Source organism: Hyperolius riggenbachi, chromosome 7 (assembly GCF_040937935.1).
Source record: "Hyperolius riggenbachi isolate aHypRig1 chromosome 7, aHypRig1.pri, whole genome shotgun sequence".
In the NCBI taxonomy this organism is placed as follows: domain Eukaryota; kingdom Metazoa; phylum Chordata; class Amphibia; order Anura; family Hyperoliidae; genus Hyperolius; species Hyperolius riggenbachi.
In genome coordinates, this window is record NC_090652.1 from 218,950,031 (window position 1) to 218,974,317 (window position 24,287).

The window sequence follows — 24,287 nt, forward strand, 5'->3', positions numbered from 1 at the left end:
GTTTGCATTCTCTAAATTTTCCGCATGTTTTTCCCGCATGCGGAAAAAGTGTGGTAAAAGTGCGGGATTCATGCGGAGAACTTTCCGCAAAAGTCGGTATTTTCCGCAATAAAAGATCAATTCTCAAAAATGTTCAGGCGCATCATTTCGTCGTTAATTACCGATTTTTTATCACCTACAAGTAGTAGGTGATATATTCCGAATCCCATTGACTTTAATGAAGTGTGGAGGCTTAAGGGCTGTGCTTGCTGGACTTTAACTTTTTTTTTTAAACACTTTTTCATGCGACCTTTTTACCGCATGATTCCCGCATGAATAATGGCTGTTTCAGCATCTTTTTTCCCGCATGCGGCAAACATGCGGAAATTGTTAGTGAATGCTAAAAAAATGTGGAGTTTACCGCTGGCGGGAATTTACCGGTAAAATTTTGCGGTACTTTTGGCTCTTTGGCCTAGTGCACACCGGAGCGTTTCCGCTGCGGTTTGCGATCTGCTTGCGGGTGCGGATCCGCTAGGGTAATGTATTTCAATGGGCTGGTGCACACCAGAGCGGGAGGCGTTTTGCAGAAACGCATACTCCCGGGCTGCTGCAGATTTTGGATTGCGGATGCGTTTCTGCCTCAATGTTAAGTATAGGAAAACCGCAAACCGCTCTGAAAAACGGCACTTCAGAGCGGTTTGCCAGGCGTTTTTTGTTACAGTAGCTGTTCAGTAACAGCTTTACTGTAACAATACATGAAATCTACTATACCAAAACCGCTACACAAAACCGCAAAACGCTAGCTAAAACGCTGCAGAAAAATAAGAAAAAGCGTTTCAAAATCTGCTAGCATTTTGCGGATCTGCTAGCGGTTTTTGGTGTGCACCAGCCCTTTGAGAATAGAGCCCAAAGCACTCAGAAAAGTGCTCCTTGTGGGTTTGAGACCTCAGTGAGCAGAAGCCTGCTTGGTGAATACAGTTTTTTCCCTGTTTGCTTTAGGGAATTTGCACAACAAGCTGTTAAAAATTAAAAGGACACACTCACTACCGATGTTTGTTTTCCCAAAACGCCCCCTGCCCCGCAGACAGTTATTGTTTTGCACACTTATTTCAGGCATCCTTCAGATCATCAGACACCACAGATAATTAGTTAATGTGTAACTCCTGAAATGAGCAGGATTTGTTGAGTTTAAGTAGAGTAGCTGCACAGAGGCAGCCAGCTGGATTGACAGAGGAGAGAAAATATGTCCAAACTGGTGGAGTGTGTGCCCAACTTCTCTGAAGGGAGAGACAAAAAGGTAAAGGAATCTGTCAGGCGTGTTCACATAAGGATTTCCCAAGCTTGATGAAATTGCCATCAAAACATTACCTTGCAATTACTGGTAGTACTGTCTGGTGTCTACTTGAATGATTGCATGCAGTACATCAGAGGCAGCAGAGGGTTCACCCTCACCATTGTGAGAAGCGTCAATTTTTTTTTTTAATTTTTTTTTTTTGCATTTGTTTAGTACATTAAAATGTGTTTTATATTTGCATTTTCCTGCATGTTTTACTGCAGCTAATGAAAGTCAATGGGAATTCACATGCAAATTTATGGTGGAAGATTTTTTTTTTTTTTTTTTTGTTTTTTTTTTCCACCCATGTGTAAACTTGAATGCACTTTTGTGAATTCTAGGAAAAGTGCAATTCTCCGAGGACTTTTATCAGATGTATGTTATTGTGTGACAACCCTGCCCTATGGCCACTTCCACTAGCTGCATTGTGATGCATACGCCAGTGGGTACTTCTGGTCACCATGTGATGCAGCTCAGTACTACTGAAATGGGAATCGGATGCATGCTGTGGAAAACTGCAGTATGCTATCCATAATGTTATTTGCAATGCATTGCAAATGTAAGCTTGTGTTTGATGTGCACTGACCACAGGGGGACACCGGAAGATTCAATAGCTTTTCCTGTGCCCCTATGTGGTCAATGTATGTCAATGGAAACTATTTCATTGAGGGCCTGTTTCCACCTGTGCTGCATGCGTCTGCAAACGCGCGGTGTCACTTCCTAGTGTGCGGAAACACAGACTAATCCCATCAGCGGTGCCATGCACGGCTATCGGATTCGCAGCCTCCCTCACCAAAAATGATGGAAATGTCGACCGAATCGCTAGTGCAAGCGGTTTGGCCGGTGGCGCCATTGTACCCTATGGCAGAGTTTCCCCACGCGATTTGCTTGCGGGAAAACTCTGCTGAAACTGCGCCAGTGGAAACGAGCCCTAAGGCCTGGAACCCACTGAAATCCGCAAACGCAACCGCTAGCGTTTTGTCTGAGCGGTTTACAAGCGGATTCATGCGCGTTTTTGGTCGTGTTTTGCAACATTGTATTTTTTTGCCCAGCGGGTGCGTAGCGTTTTGCGTTTTTATCCTGATTGGTCCTGTGAATTATTTTTCATTTTGTTAGTGTGCTGAACCGCAAAACGCTAGCAAAACCGCTCAGTTTAGGTTTTGCTGAGCGTTTCCGCTAGCGTTTCAATACTTTACATTGAAGCGCTAACACTCCCAAAATGCTGCACGTCCTGCGTTTGCGTTTCTGAGAAACGCAAACGCTCCTGTGGAAGTTGCCCCATCCATTAACATTAGCCCAGCATTTTGGCAAACTGCTAGCGTATCGCAGTGCTGCCAAAACGCTGCCAAAAGCGCTCCTGTGGGTTCCAGCCCTAACACTGGCTTCAGTTTGAATGTGGTGTGCTGTGGTAGTTGCATCGAGGCTAGTGAAAATGGGCTCTTAGGCTTCTTTTATGCTGCAAATCGCAGTACCAGTTGTCTGGCAGTCACCACACACCTGAAACCAGAATGTGGCATCAGATTTTTGTCAGAAACCCCTGATCTGCTGCATGCTTGTTCAGGATCCACTATTGCTAAAAGTATTAGAGGCAGAGGATCAGCAGGACAGCCAGGCAATGTGTAATGTAAGGGCTGGTGCACACTGATCGACTTTTTCAGCATTTCTGCAGCCGCTTGCGGCTGCGGATCTGCTTGGTCAATGTATCTCAATGGGGGGGTTCACACCAGAGCGGGAGGCGTTTTGTAGAACCGCATACTCCCGGGGTGAGGCATTTTTTGGATTGTGGATGCGTTTCTGCCTCAATGTTAAGTATAGGAAAAACGCAAACCACTCTGAAAAACGCCTGTTCAGAGCGGTTTTGCCGGCGTTTGTTACAGAAGCTGTTCAGTAACAGCTTTACTGTAACAATATATGAAATCTACTACACCAAAACCGCTACGCAAAACTCTAGCTGAAACGCTACAGAAAAATAAGAAAAAGCGTTTCAAAATCTGCTAGCATTTTGCGGATCTGCTAGCGGTTTTTGGTGTGCACCAGGCCTAAATTGGCGGTACTGGCTGAGTTGATACATTTTCTCCTGCAGAGACATCGTTAGTATAAAGAAGGCAGCCCCAGCATACCTTTACATGTGCATTTTTCTGCCTCTCCTCCTGAATGTGCGCTGAATCTGTCTATTAGTCTTCCTAATCAATCTATTTAATTGCTGCAGCTTAGAAGAAGTTCCAGAAATGTTACACACACAGGCTTTCTGATGTGAAATTTATCTGAAAACAGGTACCCAAGGGGTTAAAAAAACACAGCCTTGGTATTCCGGAATGCATTGTCTGCTCTCTTCTCACTGCAGCTGCCTGGGAGGTCTGTCCCCATTAGGGGTTAAAAAAACACAGCCTTGGTATTCCGGAATGCATTGTCTGCTCTCTTCTCACTGCAGCTGCCTGGGAGGTCTGTCCCCATTAGCTTGGCTGTTATTGCCGTCCTATTACCTTCTCTAAACAGCCGGGTTTCTCCTCACACATTCCGCCTGCTCTAATCTTTATGAATAAACCTTCAGTGACGTGTTGTGATAATCTCTGCACAAGGCGGTAATTTCCCCGCACTGCACAGGAATGTCAGATTTTCATGCGGAAACAGCCTTTATGAATGCCCACTTTGCTAAATGGTCGGAAAAGTCAGCTGTTTTGAGCGGAAAACTTGCGATAAAATTTTATGAATAGAGCCCTTTCTGTTTTCTTGTTCAGCAAGGGCTAAAAAATATTTAACCTCCTGTGTCGGGCAAGACCTTTTTGCAGAAAGCGGTATTCCCAGGTACAGGAGCCCCAGAGTAAAGGTTTTCTAGGTGTGGGGGCTCCTGTACACTGTAGGCAGCAATAAGGAAGTTAGTATAAGCATGCGCGTTCATCCCCCCCCTCCCCGCCTTGTTTGTTTCTGGCTGTACAACATTTATAGTAAAAATGTTGTACAGACAGGGTTTATGGTGTGAGCCACGGCCATAAAAAAAACCCACAATGGATGTGCATGTAGTCGATCAGTATTTTGGGGATATGACAAAAAGGAGGGGGGGTCCTTCTTAACCCCTCCACACCTTTTTAGTGATACCTGTGTAGGGTGTAACTATCCCCCTATGTCTCCCTAAAAACGCACATTAATCTCCTGAGCATTACGCCGCTTAGGAGTTGTTGTTTTTTGGCTGATTTTAAAATAATTGTGCCTAATTGCTATAAGCCCTTCAGCTAGCACTAGGCTATCTAGAAGAAGTCTCCGGCACCCCCCCCCCCCTCCAATCTCTCCCATTTATAAGTTACCCAGCCTGGATCCAGCTATCGGCGCAGCCTCCCCAGACAGCTCCAGTGTTCACTATGGGGAGAATTGCAGATGACGTCATGACGTCGCCGACATCATGCGCAAACCCGATCCTCCCCATAGAGAGACCAGAGCTGTGGCGGGAGGCTGCGCGATTGCTGGATCCAAGGAGGGTAACGTATAAACGAGGGGAACGGAGGGTGCCAGAGACTCTTACTAGCTAGCCTAGTGCTAGCTAGAGAATTTACAGCCATTTGCCACATTTATTTCATGAAGGACTCCTGGGGCCACAGAGCGGTATGCCCAACACCGTGTCGAGTGACAAAGCCTAGCGGGGAGTCAGATGTCTGGGCAGTATTTGTGCCTGTATGAAACTCTCTGACCTCTAGTGCCAACTCCTCGCATATGAAGGTCTGCTATAGGTCACTAGCCTGGGTAAAAGGCTGCAACTTCTATCTAAGAGGAGCTATATACATATATACAGTGACAATACATCCACAAACTCTACTTGTTTCAGGCTAAAGGCCATCGTCAGGAGTGAAATACACAGGTGCTATTTACAACATGTAGTACAATCACCCCCTCCAATATACATTAATTCCCCAGCATAAAGTTGCCCAAGACAGAACTCCTTGGGCTAAAAAGTATCGCAAAGGGAGGGAAAAAAATTGCATAGTGCGACGCATACAGTTCATGAAAGCTATGCTTCACTGTAATATGCGTATTTTCTGGTACTGCACAGCATGCCTCTCGTTATGCTAATGGATTCTGTCACTCTGCATTGCTACACACCGATGTGAATGTACCATTACGATATAACTGCAATGCGATATTGTCTAATGCAATGCCCCAGTAAGTATGAATGTAGCCTTACTTTTTTGCAGCTGAATGAAGCATATTTTATATCAAGACTGTTATGGCTGCTGAATTTTTCTTGGAAGTCTTAAAAAAATGAAGCCTTTAAACCAGGGGTGCTAAACTCAAAGTGGGCCAAAATTTAACACTGGTACCAAGTTGCGGGCCAACATCAATGTCTAGTGGCCACCTCCCTACCTTATAAGATTCCCTGGTGTGTAATGTCGCCCCCCCCAACCATACAATTCCTGCCATCTAGTGCTACCTCGCACCCCTAAATAGTTCCCTGGTGTCTAGGGCTTTCCTCCTCCCTCCACCATATGGCCACTCTCTGGTGATCAAGGGCTTCACCTCCAACATAGCTGGTGGTCTGATGTGGGGCAAACCTACTGTTAGACTAGCGGTAGCTCTTCCCCGAGAGGACCAGTCATCGCCGTGGGGAAGTCTAGTAGGGAATCATTTTGTGCACATATTTACAGGGCTGTGAAGTCGGAGTCGTGGAGTCGGGCAATTTTGGGTGCCTGGAGTCGGGAAAAAATGCACCGACTCCGACTCATAATGAATTTGTAACTGTAATTAAAATAGAAAATATGATAAAATGTTCTATTTCTCAGATAATAGTCATTAAAAATAATGTGTGTATATATACAGTAATAGCTGTGCTTAGTCCACACAAATTAAATAAACCAATCAAAATTAGTTACTTGTGCTGCTTCAATAAAGCAGTCCCCGTATTTTTAAGGTCAGATATACACATCTGATTGTGACTGTATATATGATGTGTACACAGGAAACTCTTATATATACTAAATAACATCTATGCTGTAAGAATAAAGCCTGATGTGTAGCTGTGTCACTAATAGAGATGGTCAATGAGATGGAAATAATTCTGCATTGATGCTGATTTATGCAAATGTATGCACTCCCTTTGCTGATGAAATGAAATAATTTGATATGTTGTTAAAATTTGGTTTAGTGACTGCAAATTAAAGGGTACCTGAGACAGATGAAAAGTAAAGTTTTATACATACCTGGGGCTTCCTCCAGCCCCCTTCAGGCTAATCAGTCCCTCGCTGTCCTCCACCACCCGGATCTTCTGCTATGAGTCCTGGTAATTCAGCCAGTCAGCGCTGTTCGGCCGCATGCCGCTCCCACAGCCAGGAACATTCTGCACCTGCGCAATAGTGCTGCACAGGTGTAGTATGCTCCTGGCGGTGGAGTGTGTGCATGCGTACTACGCCCGACTGGCTCAAGTACCTGGACTCATAGCAGAAGATCCAGGTGGTGGAGGAGGACAACGAGGGACGGATTATCCTGAAGGCGGCTGGAGGAAGCCCCAGGTATGTATAAAACTTTAATTTCATCAGTCTCAGGTTTACTTTGTTACACAGTAGTACTATACATATGCTCTCCCCACAGAGCTGCAGGGAATCCACTGAGAATGCTGTGCACATTGAACTCAGAGGTGTTGTCTGTTTACAATCTCCTTATTCCCCTGCAGAGTACCTGCACATCATTCTTACATGTACCCACACTTACATTGCCTAGGGTCTGATAGATGTTCTTTGTTCCGGTTTGTACCTTTTACAAGTACTCTTACTAAGGGCTAGTTTTAGTCTAAAGGGAATAAATATAGTAGTCTACATATCCTTCTCACTTCAGTTGTCTTGTAAAATTCCTAAGCGTTGGCAGTTAAGAGACGAATTTCACGTTACATACTTTTAATCAACAAAATTGTAATATGCAAATTAGAGGAGTCGGAGTCAAGTCGTCGGAGTCGGTGGAATCCTAAACTGAGGAGTCTGAGTTGGAGGATTTTTGGACCGACTCCACAGCCCTGCATATTTATACTGAAGCTAACGTCCTCCTTTGCTGTACCTGTTTTTGAATGCAAGTTGTGCATTTTAGTCCACTTTGTGGAGCTCTGCACATCTTTTGCAGGTAGTCAATTAGGGTGCAGCCTCTGTTTGGAAGTGCTGCCAATGTCTCCTGCTGTACAAACCTAATGCTAAGTGGGAAAACAACTTGCCGGCCAGTGCTGCTCATCAGGAACTTTTTTCAGTTATCCGACCGGATTCCAGATACCTGGGCCCAAATCTGGATAGCTATCTGCGGATATTTGGGCGCATAATGCAGATATCCGGATCTGTATACTGTAACTAAGGAGATTACATCATTGAGCCAATCAGAGGGCTCCCAGCAGAAGCCCTAGCAACCAATCACAGAAGGGACCTTGGCCATCCCCACCTGACCTCATTGAGCCAATCAGCGGCCTCCCAGCCTAAGCCCTGGCACCCAATCACAGAAAGGAACCCTGGCCAGCCCCCCTGTGGGTGCCATGATGAGAAATCTCATCCTGTGTGACTGCTCAGTCACTGAGAGACATGCTGCAGTGCTGCTGGCGGCATAGCAGTGCTGTATACAGTGATAAACCCAAAGCTGTTCATTGATTAACCCCTTCACTATCACTACACTATTGTTATATTGTTAATTAGCTTGATTTCATTGTGACAGTGTGCGCTGTGCTGCTGCAGCTATGTGTCTGTGTGCGTGTGTGCGCGTGTGCTGTGCAGACCAGGCCAGCTGCTGCCTGCTGGCCAGCTATTAGCCTTAGCTAGCTACAGTTTAGGTTAGGGATTATGGAATACGATTAATGTGTAATTTTGTGTAGCTAGTACTGTAGTAGTGCAGTCAGTTCTAGTAGTTGTTAGAGTCAGTGGCGGAGCTAAGGAGCTGTGGGCCCTGATGCAAGTTTTACAATGGGGCCCCCCCAAGCACTCCATACATAACAATTTATATGGCGCACCAAAATCTGCCAATGGCAACTACAGTGTCAGAGGTGCAAGAAGGGGATGGGGAACAGTTTGTTAATGATTACCACTATTCAAAGTATCTATAGAAGTGATTATTATAAGCACAGGACCAATACAGAGCTAATACTGTAGTTGAGGAAGGGCCCTTTGGGGCCCCTCTGGCCCAAGGGCCCCGATGCGGTCGCTACCTCTGCACCCCCTATTGCTACGCCCCTGGTTAGAGTAGTGGTACTACTGTGTTAGCTTTCTACAGAACTTCTGTGCTGTGAGCAGCGCCAGTGTGACAGTTAGTGTGCACTAGTGCAGAGGTCCCCAACCTGGGGGCCGCGGCCCCCTGGGGGTCCGTGGGCAGATTTTTGGGGGGCCGCGGCGGATCTGGCCTTTCTCTCCCCCCAGCGGCCGCCGTTCCTGATACCTTATGAGCGGGCGGCCGCTTTCTTCCTTATATTCCCCATAGCCCCTCTCCTCTTTGAAGCATCTCGTATTACAGCAGCGCTTGCTGTGGGACTGCTGTAAGGAGGGAAGGAGGCGGGGCAGCGTTCCCATGGTAACGGCGATCGCCGCTACAGGAAGCCGCTGCCCTATTTCCTACCCTTCCTTACAGCAGCCGCGCGGGAAGCGCTGCTGTAATACGAGGTGATGCAAGAGGAGAGGAGCTATGGGGAATATAAGGAAGCGACTGGCCGCTCGTCAGGTAACAAGAGCGGCCGGTGGGGGGGGGGGGGGGGGGGAGGGGGAGGGGGAGAGGAGAGGCTACATTGGGCTAACTGTACTGGCGACACTGGGGCAGCGATACTGGGCTTACTTGCTATAGTGTGGTAACTGTACTAGCTATACTAGGCTGACTGTACTTGCTATACTGGGCTGACTGTACTTGCTATACTGTGGTAACTGTACTAGCTATACTGGAGTAACTACTGGCTATACTGGGCTAACTATACTTCCTATACTGGGGTAACTACTAGTTATACTGGGCTAACTGTACTTGCTATACTGGGCTAACTGTACTTGCTATACTGGGCTAACTGTACTTGCTATACTGGGCTAACTATACTTGCTATACTGGGCTAACTATACTTGCTATACTGGGCTAACTATACTTGCTATACTGGGCTAACTATACTTGCTATACTGGGCTAACTATACTTGCTATACTGGGCTAACTATACTTGCTATACTGGGCTAACTATACTTGCTATACTGGGCTAACTATACTTGCTATACTGGGCTAACTATACTTGCTATTGTCACAAGAGCCCCACTGGCCGTGAACACGCAAAACCGTCCGATCCGATTCTAGCACACAGATTGAGAGCTATGGACGCAATCTGCGTAGAATTGGCGGAGTTTGAGCGTCACGACGCAGTAGGGAGCCTGTGAGGTTACGAAAATACACTTTTACTCCAACCCAGGGGTAGATTTGCCACCATCTCTGTTTTCTATCAGCCCAGAGATAACTGCTAACTGGCTATAGACCTGTGAAACAAACAACCGGTTAAAACTGTGCAATTCCTATCTATCTATCAAAACAGTAGCGTCCCTTCGGAAGTTTAGGTCTCGTCTGTGTATACTGAATAGAAGGTTTTACTGAGAGGTAAAGACCTTTTAAAAAGCCTTTATTTGTTACAATATAAATAATTAATATATACAGACAATCGTGAACAATTAAACGATGAGAGACAGTGATAACACAGTACATAAAAGAAAAAGGGATAAAAAGAACGAATACTTATGATTCTGTGGAAAGTCCGTTCGGGAAAAGACAAAGTTCCTTTGTTGCAGTTAGTTCGCAATATGGCCGAACCACATGGCCGTTGCTCCGCCTGCAAGATGGCCACTGCTATTTCCCCAAGCAGTGGCAGTCTTTTCGGTATGATGGAAAGTGGGGGAATTGGCTGGGGGTCCTCATGCAATCAGTTTTGAGCACTGACATTTCTGGGCGGAGTCTCAAGCTCAGCCCAGGGGCGTGTCAGGCAGTGAGTTCTCAGGGGAGGAACTTCCAGCCATCCACAAAATATGTCCAATTTCATACCCCGCCGGGGTTTTGTCGCACATGCAAACCGATTTCATATTCAGATTGGGCTGAGAATACACGTTCATAGGACATCAAACTTGCAATATTTGGGGCGCACGGGGACCCCATTATTCATATCTCAGCCCCTGCTCGGGTTACCTGGCTATGTCTAGTATCACCATATTCTACAGAATTAGGGAAACAAAATTATGTAATTTTCATATTCCTCCCATGGATGGTATTTGCAAAATGTGACAAAGTTATCAACACCATGCATTCCATACTCAGTTTAGTCGGTGCCGTCAAGACTGGGAGGAATGTAGGTGTCAATAGACCTCATGCTGTGCTAGCTTCCCCTGTTGAATAGACTCTGTTGGTATTTCAGCTCTGCCCAATTAGCACATTAGTGTCACCAGAGCTTTTCCGGGAGCCTTAACAGGATTTCTTGCTAAACCAGGTTGCTTTAGCCATATGCTAACGCAGGCCCATTCAGCCCTCATGGCAAAAGGGGGGGGGGGGGGGGAAGGCAGGAAGGAAAAACTTCTATTTTAAAAATAAAGAATGTCAGTTTTCCGATCACGGTTGCGATCGGACAATCGGCCGCGAATCCTCGGACGACTGGGCGTCGCCCGGCGTCACAGCTATACTGGGCTAACTATACTTGCTATACTGGGCTAACTATACTTGCTATACTGGGCTAACTATACTTGCTATACTGGGCTAACTATACTTGCTATACTGGGCTAACTATACTTGCTATACTGGGCTAACTGTACTTGCTATACTGGGCTAACTGTACTTGCTATACTGGGCTAACTATACTTGCTATACTGGGCTAACTGTACTTGCTATACTGGGCTAACTATACTTGCTATACTGGGCTAACTGTACTTGCTATACTGGGCTAACTGTACTTGCTATACTGGGCTAACTGTACTTGCTATACTGTGGTAACTGTACTTGCTATACTGTGGTAACTGTACTTGCTATACTGTGGAATCTGGGAAAAAAGGGGGGCTGCTGCCACCGACACTAGCCGCTCTCACTCACCCCCCCCCCCCCCCCCCCCCCCCCAGGGGGGCCCCGGAGAAAATTTTGGTCGGGATAGTGGACCCTGGGCTCAGAAAGGTTGGGGACCCCTGCACTAGTGTTTTCTCCTCTGCTGTCTGACTGGCACTTGGCACGTGTCACTTGGCACTTGCCAAGTGACATGTGCCACGTCCGGCATGCTCCTGGCACACGTTACACCTGCTGCTGCATTGCCCTGCTCCTGCTGCCTGTGCAGCTCCCACCGCCAGGGTGCCACAGGCCACTGATACCACCTATAGTTAATCCAAAACACAATTGCTGCGTAATTTTTTTTTTTTTTTTTTTTTTTTTTTTTTTTGGGAGGTGTCTTGGGCCTCTTGGCTGAAAACTGTCATGTCCCAGTTGTGCGGTTGGACTTTGGAGACAATGTGGGCTGCACGACCGCTGTCTGGAACCTAGGCCTGATGTTCATTGACGGCCTTTTTTTTTTTTTTTTTTTTTTTTTAGGGGGGGATTTTAAGTCCCCACATTATCAATTAGTGTTCCCCTTTAAAAAAATAATGATGCTACATGCCTTGTTTACCCCAACAAATGATTTAGAAGCAATTTAATGTGGACCCAAATTAAACATACAAGATTTCAGAAATAAAATCTATTTTCTAAATTATAATAATCAATAGCAGCCTTTTTTTAAGCTGCATGATGACAAATATAAAATATTTTACATTTATTGGAGAAACCCCTCCCTTCCTTTCAAATTGCTGGGATTTTTCTGGCAAACTGGTGGAGTAGATGGTGTCCGGCAATGGAGGAATTGCTAATGGCTGCCCCAGTATAACCCTAGCTATGAAAAGAGAAGGGTGAAAAGCATGCACTGAAATGATCATAGGTTTGAAGGAGTGTATGTGTCAGAGTGGTGCAACTAAATATTTTTAATTAAAAAAATGTTTGGTTTGGGTCCGCTTTAAAGGCCACTTCCGGTTTTCTATCCGGATATCTGAATCTGCCGGATACTGAGGTCGGATATCAGATTCGGATCGCAACATTTTGAAATCAGATATCTAGGTATCTGAAACTGATCCGGATTTTGAAAAGAGGTATCTGAGCAGCTCTGTTGCCGGCCAAATATGGTGGTTCTGTGAGATAGATTTAGCCCACGGGACAGAGTTTGACATGTATGGTTTAAACTTAAAATAAAAAATGAGACCTGGTACTGTTACCAATACTCTACTTACCATTTGTACTACACATAGAATAAGGCCTCTTTCACAGTGCGATGTTAAAGTCGCACATTAGAAAAAGTTTTAACGTGGACTAGTGCACAGCAATACTAAGTCTGTGCAACTTTCACAGTGCACACGTTGTGTTTGTAACGTGTAGCATTATTTGAAAGTGCTGCATGCTGTGCGTTATACACGTTAACTGCAGTGGACTGTTTGCATATGCTCAGTAATTACCTTTAAGCATACTTCTCATTGCCTGTATAGCTACTGTATGCGACGATAACAGGGCATAGTTGCGTTGTGACATTTTTGGGACGTTGCGTTGTTAGTTTGTGTTGCGACTTTAACGTCTCATCAAAACGCAACGTCCCACTGTGAAAGAAGCCTTAATCTCATTAGTATACTACACATGGGGCCTGATTCACAAAGCGGTGCTAACAGCTAGCACGCTGGTGAAAAGCCCTTTATCACGCCTAAACTCTGTTTAGACATGATACGTTTAGGTGTGATAAGTTTTTAGCGTGATAAGTTTAAGCACCAACTGGGTTAGCACCACAGTGCACAGCTGATCAAAAGTTTTGCGCTAGCAAAGTCTGGTGCACTTTGCATAGAGTTTAATGGCGCTGCTTTGCGTGCGGGACTTTGCGCGCGATCTAAACTTATCTAAACTTATCATGCCTAAACTGAGTTTAGGCATGATAAAAATGGTTATCATGCCTAAAGTCTTTAACTGGGTTATCACCGCTTTGTGAATCGAGCCCATAGAATTAATCTCATATCATCTCAAGTATATTTTCAGTTTAGGTCTGCTTTTAACATCACTGGTAAGCTTTAAATATCTGCCAAAGCAGGGAGGGGGAAAAAGCCCTCTCAATGCGCTCACTCTGGCATAGGCTGTTAATGGCTGGTTCATACCTGGGCTCTTTTGTGGAGCATTCCAGCACTTTTGTAATCACCAGCAATTTATTAGTGTTGTGACAAAGTGCAAAGGCCAAACATTCATGCCACAAAATTTCAATCCCTAGGCGATAGTGATTTGCGATCCAAGTGTGCACCATACCTAAGGATTTGTGAAGGGTAGATTGTTCTGGCTCTTTTTCGGTTGTATAATTCCACCTCCCTGAATATCCCCCACTCAGGTTATTGATGCACTGGCTGCAGCTATTTCACAGACTGAGGAATGTCGGCTGCTAGATGTGGACCCCGGAGCTTCTACTAACCGTACCGTATACACCTTTGTGGGTCCCCCAGAGAAAGTTGTTGAAGCGGCCCTGAATGCAGCCTGTATTTCTTTCAAGATGATAGACATGAGCAAGCACAAAGGTGAGTGAGGATCACCTCTTACCGACACCACTGGGCAGTAGTGAATAGTGACTGGGCAGTACTGCTTGTTGTCAGATTGAATTGGAAATTGGAATGTACTGTACATGCTTATTATTTGGTATAGCAGAGCGCTCAACAACTTTTTTTTTTTGTTTGTTTTTTTTGTTTTTTTTTATGTGCAAGTAACGTATACATAAACCACACTGAGTAAAAAAGGTTTCCACATAAAAAGTCCATACAAAAATGGCTAATAAACTCATAAAAATTCCAACATTCTTCTTCATATACAATTCATGGCAGTAACATTATACGCTCACTAGATCTCCTGGCCAACCACTAAGGATCAGCATTCACGTTTTTGGACCAAGCCAGTTCTCCAACTCGCCAATATCTCCCAGTTGAGACTTCTCAAACGTCAACGTGCATGGTGAAGAATAAGGGTACAGTAATAGTGTGATACCGTCTGGTTATGTATTAATCACTACCACCAGTGCTCCCAGTTCACTCCAGTATCACCCTACGTGCCTCCACCAGCTAAGCACTCAAGCCTCTCACCAGATAAGGTCACCGACCCATCAGACTTTCAACACTTTAAGTTTGTTAATAAATATCTCCCCTTCAACAAAATGGTCCTAGGACTCAAGCAAGGTGCAACATAGCGTAATTCCGTTTATTTATCATCAATATAAAAAGTAGTGCACTTACAAACAATCCATAAAATATGTGCATAAAAAGTTTCTCCTCAAGGTCTCTAAGCGTCTGACCGGCTCCTATAGCACTGGTGCTATAGTCCTATACTATACTATGGTCCTATAGCACATCTGCCAATGAGATGGAGCCACCCACACAGTCAGTCAATGGAATGCAGGTTCCAGCTAAAAATGATTTTACTCTGCTTCCTGAGTGAATCACTTCCTGGCTATTGATGATGCTGAGCGTCTGACATGCCCCTGTTGCTTGGCAACATTGGAGGAGGCCTGTCCATGCAAACTCGCAGGCACTTCAGAGATGCCATCCGCACACCAGCCACGCCATCATCCATGCTGGTAACTGACTCACTGCTGAAATGAGGAAGAGGCGAGATTGTGACAATCTTTTACGCCTTGGCATGATTTGATACATCTGCAAGTATCTCATTGGCTGGTTGCGAGAATATGTTCATGTCTCACTTCTGCTTTCTGTTTTAGCTACATTGGAATCAGGACTGAGAAGTGATTGTCATTAGAGATGTCACAAACATAGAATTTCAGTGAACGCGAACTTCCGCAAATGTTCGAACATGAGAACCGCCATAGACTTCAATGGACAGGCAAATTTTAAAAACTACAAAGTGTTTCTGGCCACAAAAGTGAAGGAAAAGTTGTTTTGAGGGGTCTAACACTTGGACTGGGGCATGCCAGAGGGGGGATCCATGCCAAAAGTCTCACCAAAAATTACGGAGTTGATGCAAAGTTGGGGTTTTAATCCCTAAAGGGCAGAAATCACATTATGCACAGCTCTGGGTGTCAGTGGGCTGTGTGGAGTGCCTCACACAGAGAAATGTTATAGTACTATCCAAATCCAGTGAAATAACAATGCACAGGAGTGGTACTGTGTCTGCAAGTTAATGTAGCAACAGCAGTAGTGTGCACACAGCTCTGGGTGTCTGTGGGCTGTGGAGTGTCGCGTGCACACACAAAAAAAAAAAAACATAGGAGACCGATTGTGCTGTTTAGGGTGCTTTCACAGCAAGTGAGGAACAAGAACACAGGCTTAGCTAATGCTTTCCCTACCGATCTGCAGAAAGTCCGCCCAGAATGCAAACAGCGGAAATTTACTGGGAACTGTCTGCTGGTGAACTGTTCAGGCCATCTCTAATTGTCATTAGGGATGGTCAATGAGCTGCAAATTCAAGTTGATGCCATATGTTATGCTAACTAGAGATGTCGCGAACCTCCGATTTTTGGTTCGCCAACCGGGTTCGCGAACTTACGCGGAAGGTTCGGTTCGCGTAAAAGTTCGCAAACTGCAATAGACTTCAATGGGGAGGCGAACTTTGAAAAAAAGAAAAAATTATGCTGGCCACAAAAGTGATGGAAAAGATGTTTTCAAGGGGTCTAACACCTGGAGGGGGGCATAGCGGAGTGGGATACATGCCCAAAGTCCCGGGGAAAAATCTGGATTTGACGCAAAGCAGCGTTTTAAGGGCAGAAATCACATTGAATGCTAAATTACAGGCCTAAAGTGCTTTCAAACATCTTGCATGGGTATACATCAATTAGGGAGTGTAATTAGAGTTCTGCTTCACACTAACACACCAAACTTACTCAGGGCCGGGCCGAGGCATAGGCTGGAGAGGCTCCAGCCTCAGGGCGCAGTATAGGAGGGGGCGCAGAATTCATTCAGCTGTCATTCCTAATTGTGTTTGAAGCAGAAAGAAATAAGAAAAGGGAATACATGGCAGTGACTGCAAGCCATATAACTAGATATTAACCACCCTGGCGTTCTGATTAAATCGCCAGGGTGGCTGCGGGAGGGTTTTTTTTAAATAAAAAAAAAACTATTTCATGCAGCCAACTGAAAGTTGGCTGCATGAAAGCCCACTAGAGGGCGCTCCGGAGGCGATCTTCCGATCGCCTCCGGCGCCCAGAATAAACAAGGAAGGCCGCAATGAGCGGCCTTCCTTGTTTTGCTTATATCGTCGCCATAGCGACGAGCGGAGTGACGTCATCGACGTCAGCCGACGTCCTGACGTCAGCCGCCTCCGATCCAGCCCTTAGCGCTGGCCGGAACTTTTTGTTCCGGCTACGCTGGGCTCAGGCGGCTGGGGGGACCCTCTTTCGCCGCTGCTCGCGGCGAATCGCCGCAGAGCGGCGGCGATCAGGCAGCACACGCGGCTGGCAAAGTGCTGGCTGCGTGTGCTGCTTTTTATTTCATTCAAATCGGCCCAGCAGGGCCTGAGCGGCAGCCGCTGGCGGTGTTGGACGAGCTGAGCTCGTCCAGACCGCTCAGCTGGTTAAGGTGTTAACACAACAGGTACTGGGGTATATGCAGTACTGGGTAGTACAATGTGCAGCTCCCTCACACACACACACACACACACACACACACACACACACACACACACACACACACACACACACACGCGCACGCGCACACACACACACCTAGCAGTGGCACGCACGCACACACACACACCTAGCAGTGGCACGCACGCACACACACACACCTAGCAGTGGCACACACACACACACACACCTAGCAGTGGCACACACACACACACACACACACCTAGCAGTGGCACACACACACACACACACACACACACACCTAGCAGTGGCACACACACACACACACACACACACACACACCTAGCAGTGGCACACACACACACACACACACCTAGCAGTGGCACACACACACACACACACACCTAGCAGTGGCACACACACACACACACACACACCTAGCAGTGGCACACACACACACACACACACACACCTAGCAGTGGCACACACACACACACACACACACACACACACACACACACACACACACACACACACACACCTAGCAGTGGCACACACACACACACACACACACACACACACACACACACACACACACACACACACACACACACCTAGCAGTGGCACACACACACACACACACACACACACACACACACACACACACACCTAGCAGTGGCACACACACACACACACCTAGCAGTGGCACACACACACACCTAGCAGTGGCACACACACACACACACACACACACACACACACACACACACACACACACACACACACACACACACACACACACACACACACACCTAGCAGTGGCACACACACACACACACACACACACACACACACACACACACACACACACACACACACACACACCTAGCAGTGGCACACACACACACACACACACACACCTAGCAGTGGCACACACACACACACACACACCTAGCAGTGGCACACACACACACACACACACACACCTAGCAGTGGCACACACACACACACACACACACACACACACACACACACACACACACACACACACACACACACACACACACACCTAGCAGTGGCACACACACACACACACACACACACACACACACACCTAGCAGTGGCACACACACACACACACACACACACACACACACACACACACACACACACACACACACACACACACCTAGCAGTGGCACACACACACACACACACACACCTAGCAGTGGCACACACACACACACACACACACACACACACCTAGCAGTGGCACACACACACACACACACACCTAGCAGTGGCACACACACACACCTAGCAGTGGCACACACACACACCTAGCAGTGGCACACACACACACCTAGCAGTGGCACACACAATATCAATTAGCAAGGCTGTGCATGCAACAAAAGTGTCAGTTTGACACACACACACAAAAAAATTATGTACAGGATGAGCTCTGAAAAGAGCTGTTGCTGGGTGCTTTAAAAGCAATAATAATCTGTCAGGACAGGAGCAAGCAAAGCAGCCTAGAACCTAACTAATCTGTCTCTAGGAGAAAATGTCTGCAGCAGCTGTCTCTTTCCTCTCTCTAGCAGGCACACGAGTGAGTGTAATGGCCGCCGGACCCTGCCTTATATAAGGGGGGGTGGGGCTCCAGGGCTTAGTGTAGCCTGAATGGCTACAATGTGCCTGCTGACTGTGATGCAGAGGGTCAAAGTTGACCCTCATAGTGCATTATGGGGCGACTCGAACTTCCGCAAAAGTTCGCCTGGTGCAGGCGAATGCGAACCCCCTAAATTCGCCTGGAACCGTTCGCCGGCGAACCGTTCGCTACATCTCTAATGCTAACCCCTCATCTGCCTCAAATCATCATGCTGTCCATCAATGACAACCGTAAACTACCCCCCGCCCCTTCTTTTTTTTTTTTTTTTAGAAATCCTCTGGGCGGAATCGCATATACGTCTTCCATAGCACATAATAGGCAGAATTGCATATGTATTTTCCACTGTGATCCTACCCGAACACTAACTAATCAAATGCTATGGCATTTGATTGGTCCATTTTCAAGCTATAAACAATTCGCTCATGTTTCTCATTAATCAAGTTTTTCCATGAATTCTTCTTAAGAACTTGTATAGAACAAAAGTATTATCTTGACTTGCCAAAGGATTCACGGTGTAGAATGAACTGTGCACATAAACATGAGGTACTTTTAGGTCACTGCCACAAATGTTGTGTTCCCACCACATTCTGCACAGGTTAACTCTGTGTACTGAGCTGTAATGTTCACTGACCCTGAACTTCTGCAAATGCCGTGTTTTTTTTTTATTTATTTTTTTTAGTAAATCCACTACATGGGTATGTATTGTGGTTAGTAAAAGGGGGAGGGAATATATAAATTAAACAGTGCACCATCATTGAATGTACCCTTCATTTAAATGAAAATCTAGTATAAAGGGATTTATATGCTAAAAAAAAAGTCAACCCTGCCAAAAGATATTTATGTTGCATTTATATTAAGTAAGCATAGGTATGCTACGGTCATAACCGACCATAAACCCTATATACAACATTGTTGGCACATAAATAAGGACTTGCAAAACAGTTTTGCAACTTAACAGCTGCAATGTATTAGCGGACTATTTGTATGAGCTAAAGAAGGAAGAAGAAAAATACTCTTACCAAGCTGTTAATCCATATAAAACCATTTCTTGTAGATGTGTTGAAATGTGTAGCGTATAAGAGGTGCACTACAGTATATCCCTTTTATACTGTGTATTGTGGTTGGCTAAGGCACCAAACTTTATTGGTGGCATCATAGGACAATAAAGTAAATTTTGCTTGCAGAAAATATAAATAAGCTTAAAGAGACACTGAAGCCTCCAAAAAACATTTTTATTTTAAAGGGGTACTACAACGAAAGACTGTAAAATTTTAAAATGGGTGCAAACATATACAAATAAGTAAAAATTTTTCCAGAGTAAAATGAGCCATAAATTTACTTTTCTCCTATGCTGCTGTCACTTACAGGAAGTAGTAGAAATCAGACAGAAGTGACAGGTTTTGGACTAGTCCATCTCTTTATAGGGGATTCTCAGGGATGGATAGATAGATAGATAGATAGATCGATAGATAGATTTTCAAAAGCACTTAGTGAATGGCAGTTGCTCTGTCCAACTGCCAAAAAAACTGTGGCGCGAGCAGGGAAGCTGGCATCATTGTTTAAATCCTTTTTAGGGAATATCTTTATAAAGAATAAAAGCTTTGCTGAGAATCCCCTATGAAGAGATGGACTAGTGCAAAACCTATCACTTCTCTCAGATTTCTACTACTTACTGTGAGTGACAGCAACATAGGAGAAAAGTAGATACTGTACTTATCCATTAGCTGGGCGCATCCGGCAGGTGGCGCTAATTACTAATCCCCTTTCAGGCCGCCATGGATAGTAGGGAAAGATGTAACTCTGGAGTTTTGTCGCCACCTGCCGGATGCGCCCGGCTAACGGATAAGTACCGAAAAGTAATGTATGGCTCATTTTACTCTGGAAGAAATGTACTTTTTATTTGTATATGTTTGCACATATTAATGTTACAGTTTTTTGCTGTAGTGCCCCTTTAATAAATGTTTAACATAATAGCCCTAACTAAAACGCCGCATTCCCACCACTATAAACTATATAAATCTCACCAAACTCTCCCTCCCTCTCATGGATTTTGCTGCCCTAAGCGCTTCCGTGTGAGGCAGAGCTATGAGCTGCAGCTCTGCCTCACACGCGTCTGTCAGCACAGATCGCCACCTCTCCCCCGCCCCTCTCAGTGAAGGAAGACTGAAAGGGGCGGAGGAGAAATCCGGGCTGACAGATGCGCTGAGGCAGAGCTGCGGCTCATAGCTCTGCCTCACACGGAAGCGCTGCCCAGATTGCCCCCCGGGGAGTTTGAGGGGGGGATTTAGTTAGATTAGAGCGGTGGGGATGCGGCGGTTTAGTTAGGGCAAAGATGTTAAACATATTAGTTAAAAGACGTTATTTTTGAGACTTCGGAGTCTCTTTTTAAGAGAGAGGAAACATAACTACTCAGAACCCAAACTCTCCAATCTGAAAGTGTGTACTGTGGTGCTAATTATTTCCTACAGAAACTAGCGTAAGGGTGCACACACATCCAATTATGATTGGCCAAATGTAACACATCCCTGTAGTATGAAGGCCTACCGACTGAATACTATGAAGAGATTGTGTAGGTAAGCTCTCATACTACATGAAAGTGGTAACATTGACCAATCAGAATTGGATATGCATACCCATCCTAAGATATGGAGAACTCTACCCCACAGTTATCTGTCACGCTAAAGCAGTGCTCTTGCTGTTAGCTGTGTGTGCTGGGGGATAGGCTGGCATGGATTTGCATGTTAGTCTGTCCCACAGGAAAATGGGACGGAGTGTTTGCTGGAATTTGTGGACTTTGAGGTACAATATTGTCTGATCTTGTGATTCCAGGGGAGCATCCTCGCATGGGGGCTCTGGACGTGTGTCCTTTTATCCCTGTCAGGAATGTGACCATGGCAGAATGTGTATCCTGTGCAAACCTCTTTGCTGAACGACTGGCCAAAGAACTACATGTTCCAGGTAAGCAAAATAGTATTTGTTACTGAATGCATAGAATGCCCTCCCCCTTCCTAGCTGATGTTGAGCAATGCAGCTTGCACTCGTCAGGCAGTTTGTGTCCCTTCTGCTTTTGACAGCAGCTGACCGTCGACAATAGAACTTGCAAATGGTGCGCTATATTATGCTGCAAGAATAGCTTTTTGTTTTGTTTTTCTCCCCTTCGCATATGTAAACCAGCCCATTAATATGGTTTGGTTCTGCATATGAGCAAACCATGTGCGAGACCTGCCTTTCACCTGGCTTGAGACCTTCTCCTCCGAGTTCTGCAGAAAGTGTTCTAAATATTTATAAAACCTAATGGATTCTGAACGCCTCAGTAAATGAAGCGCTGTATAAGTCTAAAGTATTTTACATGGCCTTCTATGGAAGGTTTCAGGTAAGTGAAAGGGCCCCACCCACAGTGTGTTGTGGTGGAACGTTGCAATGTGATGTTCACAGTGCGACTGATCAAAAAAAAACTGTGTACGGCATCCCAACACACTGCATGCAGTGTGTGACAGTGAAGCATACTTTTCACTGTATGCAGCACTCCGTGTTGTGGGGGTTATTTTATCATATGTAACTGTATTGTACTTGGTTTATATATGAAATAAACAGAAATCCTTGAGGGGACAGTTCCACTAGTGCGGTGTGGATTCCCCTCAGACGAATTCGCATGCAGGAGCGAAATCGCATGCGGTTGTATGCGAATTTTACTGCGAATTCGCATAAGATTTCGCATGGATGATGCTGTGTGCGAATTTAACCATGTCAGTGCCTGTGTGCTTTTTCATTGATTTCATGCGAAATCGTATGCGAATTTACATGAAAATTCGCATACAAAACCACCATGCGAATTCCCTATTAAATGCATTGTATGCGGTATGTGCGGTGTCCGAATTCGGATGGCTCTGCTGTGCAGATTTTTCCTGCACAAGAAAATTCTCTGTTTTCCTGACAAGTGGACACAGGCTTATTTACTTTTATTGGTTATGCGAATTTGCATGCGGGGAACGCGTTAGTGGAAACGCACCCTGAGGGCTGGAACCCACAGGAGCGCTTTTGGCAGCGTTTTTTGGCAGCACTGCGATACGCTAGCAGTTTGCCAAAACGCTGGGCTAATGTTAATGGATGGGGCAACTTCCACAGGAGCGTTTGCGTTTCCCAGAAACGCAAACGCAGGACCTGCAGCATTTTGGGAGCGTTAGCGCTTCAATGTAAAGTATTGAAACGCTAGCAGAAACGCTCAGCAAAACCTAAACTGAGCGGTTTTGCTAGCGTTTTGCGGTTAAGCACACTGTAACAAAATGAAAAATAATTCACAGGACCAATCAGGATAAAAACGCAAAACGCTAGGCACCCGCTGGGGAAAAAAATACAATGTTGCAAAACACGACCAAAAACGCGCATGAATCCGCTTGCAAACCGCTCAGACAAAACGCTAGCGGTTGCGTTTTGCGTTTGCGGTTTTTCAGTGGGTTCCAGGCCTGAGTGTTTGTAGTACAATTAAGTGTGTGTGTGTGTGTGTGTGTGTGTGTGTGTGTGTGTGTGTGTGTGTGTGTGTGTGTAATACAGCTGTAAGTAGCAATGTGCTATTCAGCGGTAATTGTAATGCTAAACAGAAATGGAAAATGTAGTTATATTAAAATGCAAAATGATCAAAAGTTGATTGAGTGAAACGTTTCCATGCCCCCCCCCCCCCCCAACATTAGAGGTAATCTTGAATGTGTGTGCGCAAATTCAATTTCTTCAAAACTTTCGATCAACTGCAAGGTTTGGATTGACTTAAATTAAAATTGAACCAAAATTGTAGTGTGTGTGGCCACCTTAAGAGCCCCGTCACACTACGGCAGCCAACCTTTAGGGCAATGTGGCCTTAGAGACGCGGCACGATGCAACAGAAGTGACATTTTCGCCACATCTCTGACGCCAGGGCAAACCTACTTTACCATGTGGCAGACCAGAAGTCATGCATGTCCATGGTGACACGTTTATCTTTTATTTTTTTATTTTTTTTATTCATACCTGCTGCAAGTTTTACATGTCGTGCATGTACAGAATTAACAATATGCTTCTGCGCACGTGATTGCTTTAGCCACAGAAAGTGAGCCATCACTTCCTGCTTTGCCGGTTGCCAGACAGGGATTACCGCCTACTAATGTGGTAATCCCCAAAGGCCTGTTTTTTGGCCATAGCCAATTTACAACGTGAAACCAGCCTAAGACCTGGAACCCACTACAAAGCGCTATCGCTAATCGGAATTGTTAGCGTTTTTAATTAGTGATTTCATGAGCGTTTTTCTGGTGATTTTGGTAGCCATTTTAAAAAGTCTAAGCTTTTTGCAAGCGATTGTGTAGCAATTTTAATTCACTGGTCCTTTCAATTTTGGCCTATCCATTAACATTAGCTGAACGTTTAGGGAAATGGCAAGCATTTTGAAAAGCTTCTTAAAATGCTCAAAATCACTCTAGTGCGTTCCAGCCCTTAGATTTTGCTCATTATAATAATGTTCAGAGGCACTGAAGCAGGATTGTAAAAGACTCAGATTTGTGCAGACTTCTGGAAAAAGCACTGGCCACATTACATGGACTACTAGGAGATGGATGTTTTATGATCTTTTTGTGACAACTGGAATGTGTTTTTTTTTTTTTTTTTTTTTTTTTAAATATGTAAAGGAAAGACAGAGAGCGCACACTCTATAAGGGCTGGAACCCATGAGCGGTTTTGTGAGCATTTCTGGAGCGATTCAAAACTCTAGCGTTTTG

The 24,287-nt window shown here is 45.3% G+C and overlaps 1 protein-coding gene across 2 annotated transcripts in view; it reads left to right on the top strand.

Annotated features, from left to right (window-relative positions):
• Positions 1-1,111: 1,111 nt before the first annotated feature.
• The window catches only part of FTCD (formimidoyltransferase cyclodeaminase), a 78,577-nt gene continuing 55,401 nt past the window's right edge, over positions 1,112-24,287 (top strand). The window contains exons 1-3 of one of the 2 annotated variants that reach the window (XM_068245249.1): positions 1,112-1,276; positions 13,686-13,869; positions 21,376-21,504. In XM_068245249.1, the coding sequence (XP_068101350.1) occupies positions 1,223-1,276; positions 13,686-13,869; positions 21,376-21,504 (367 nt within the window). In that variant the 5' untranslated portion in view covers positions 1,112-1,222. Of the gene's footprint in view, positions 1,277-13,685; positions 13,870-20,119; positions 20,221-21,375; positions 21,505-24,287 lie in introns of those variants that run through there. The other variant, XM_068245250.1, reaches the window with a different exon arrangement.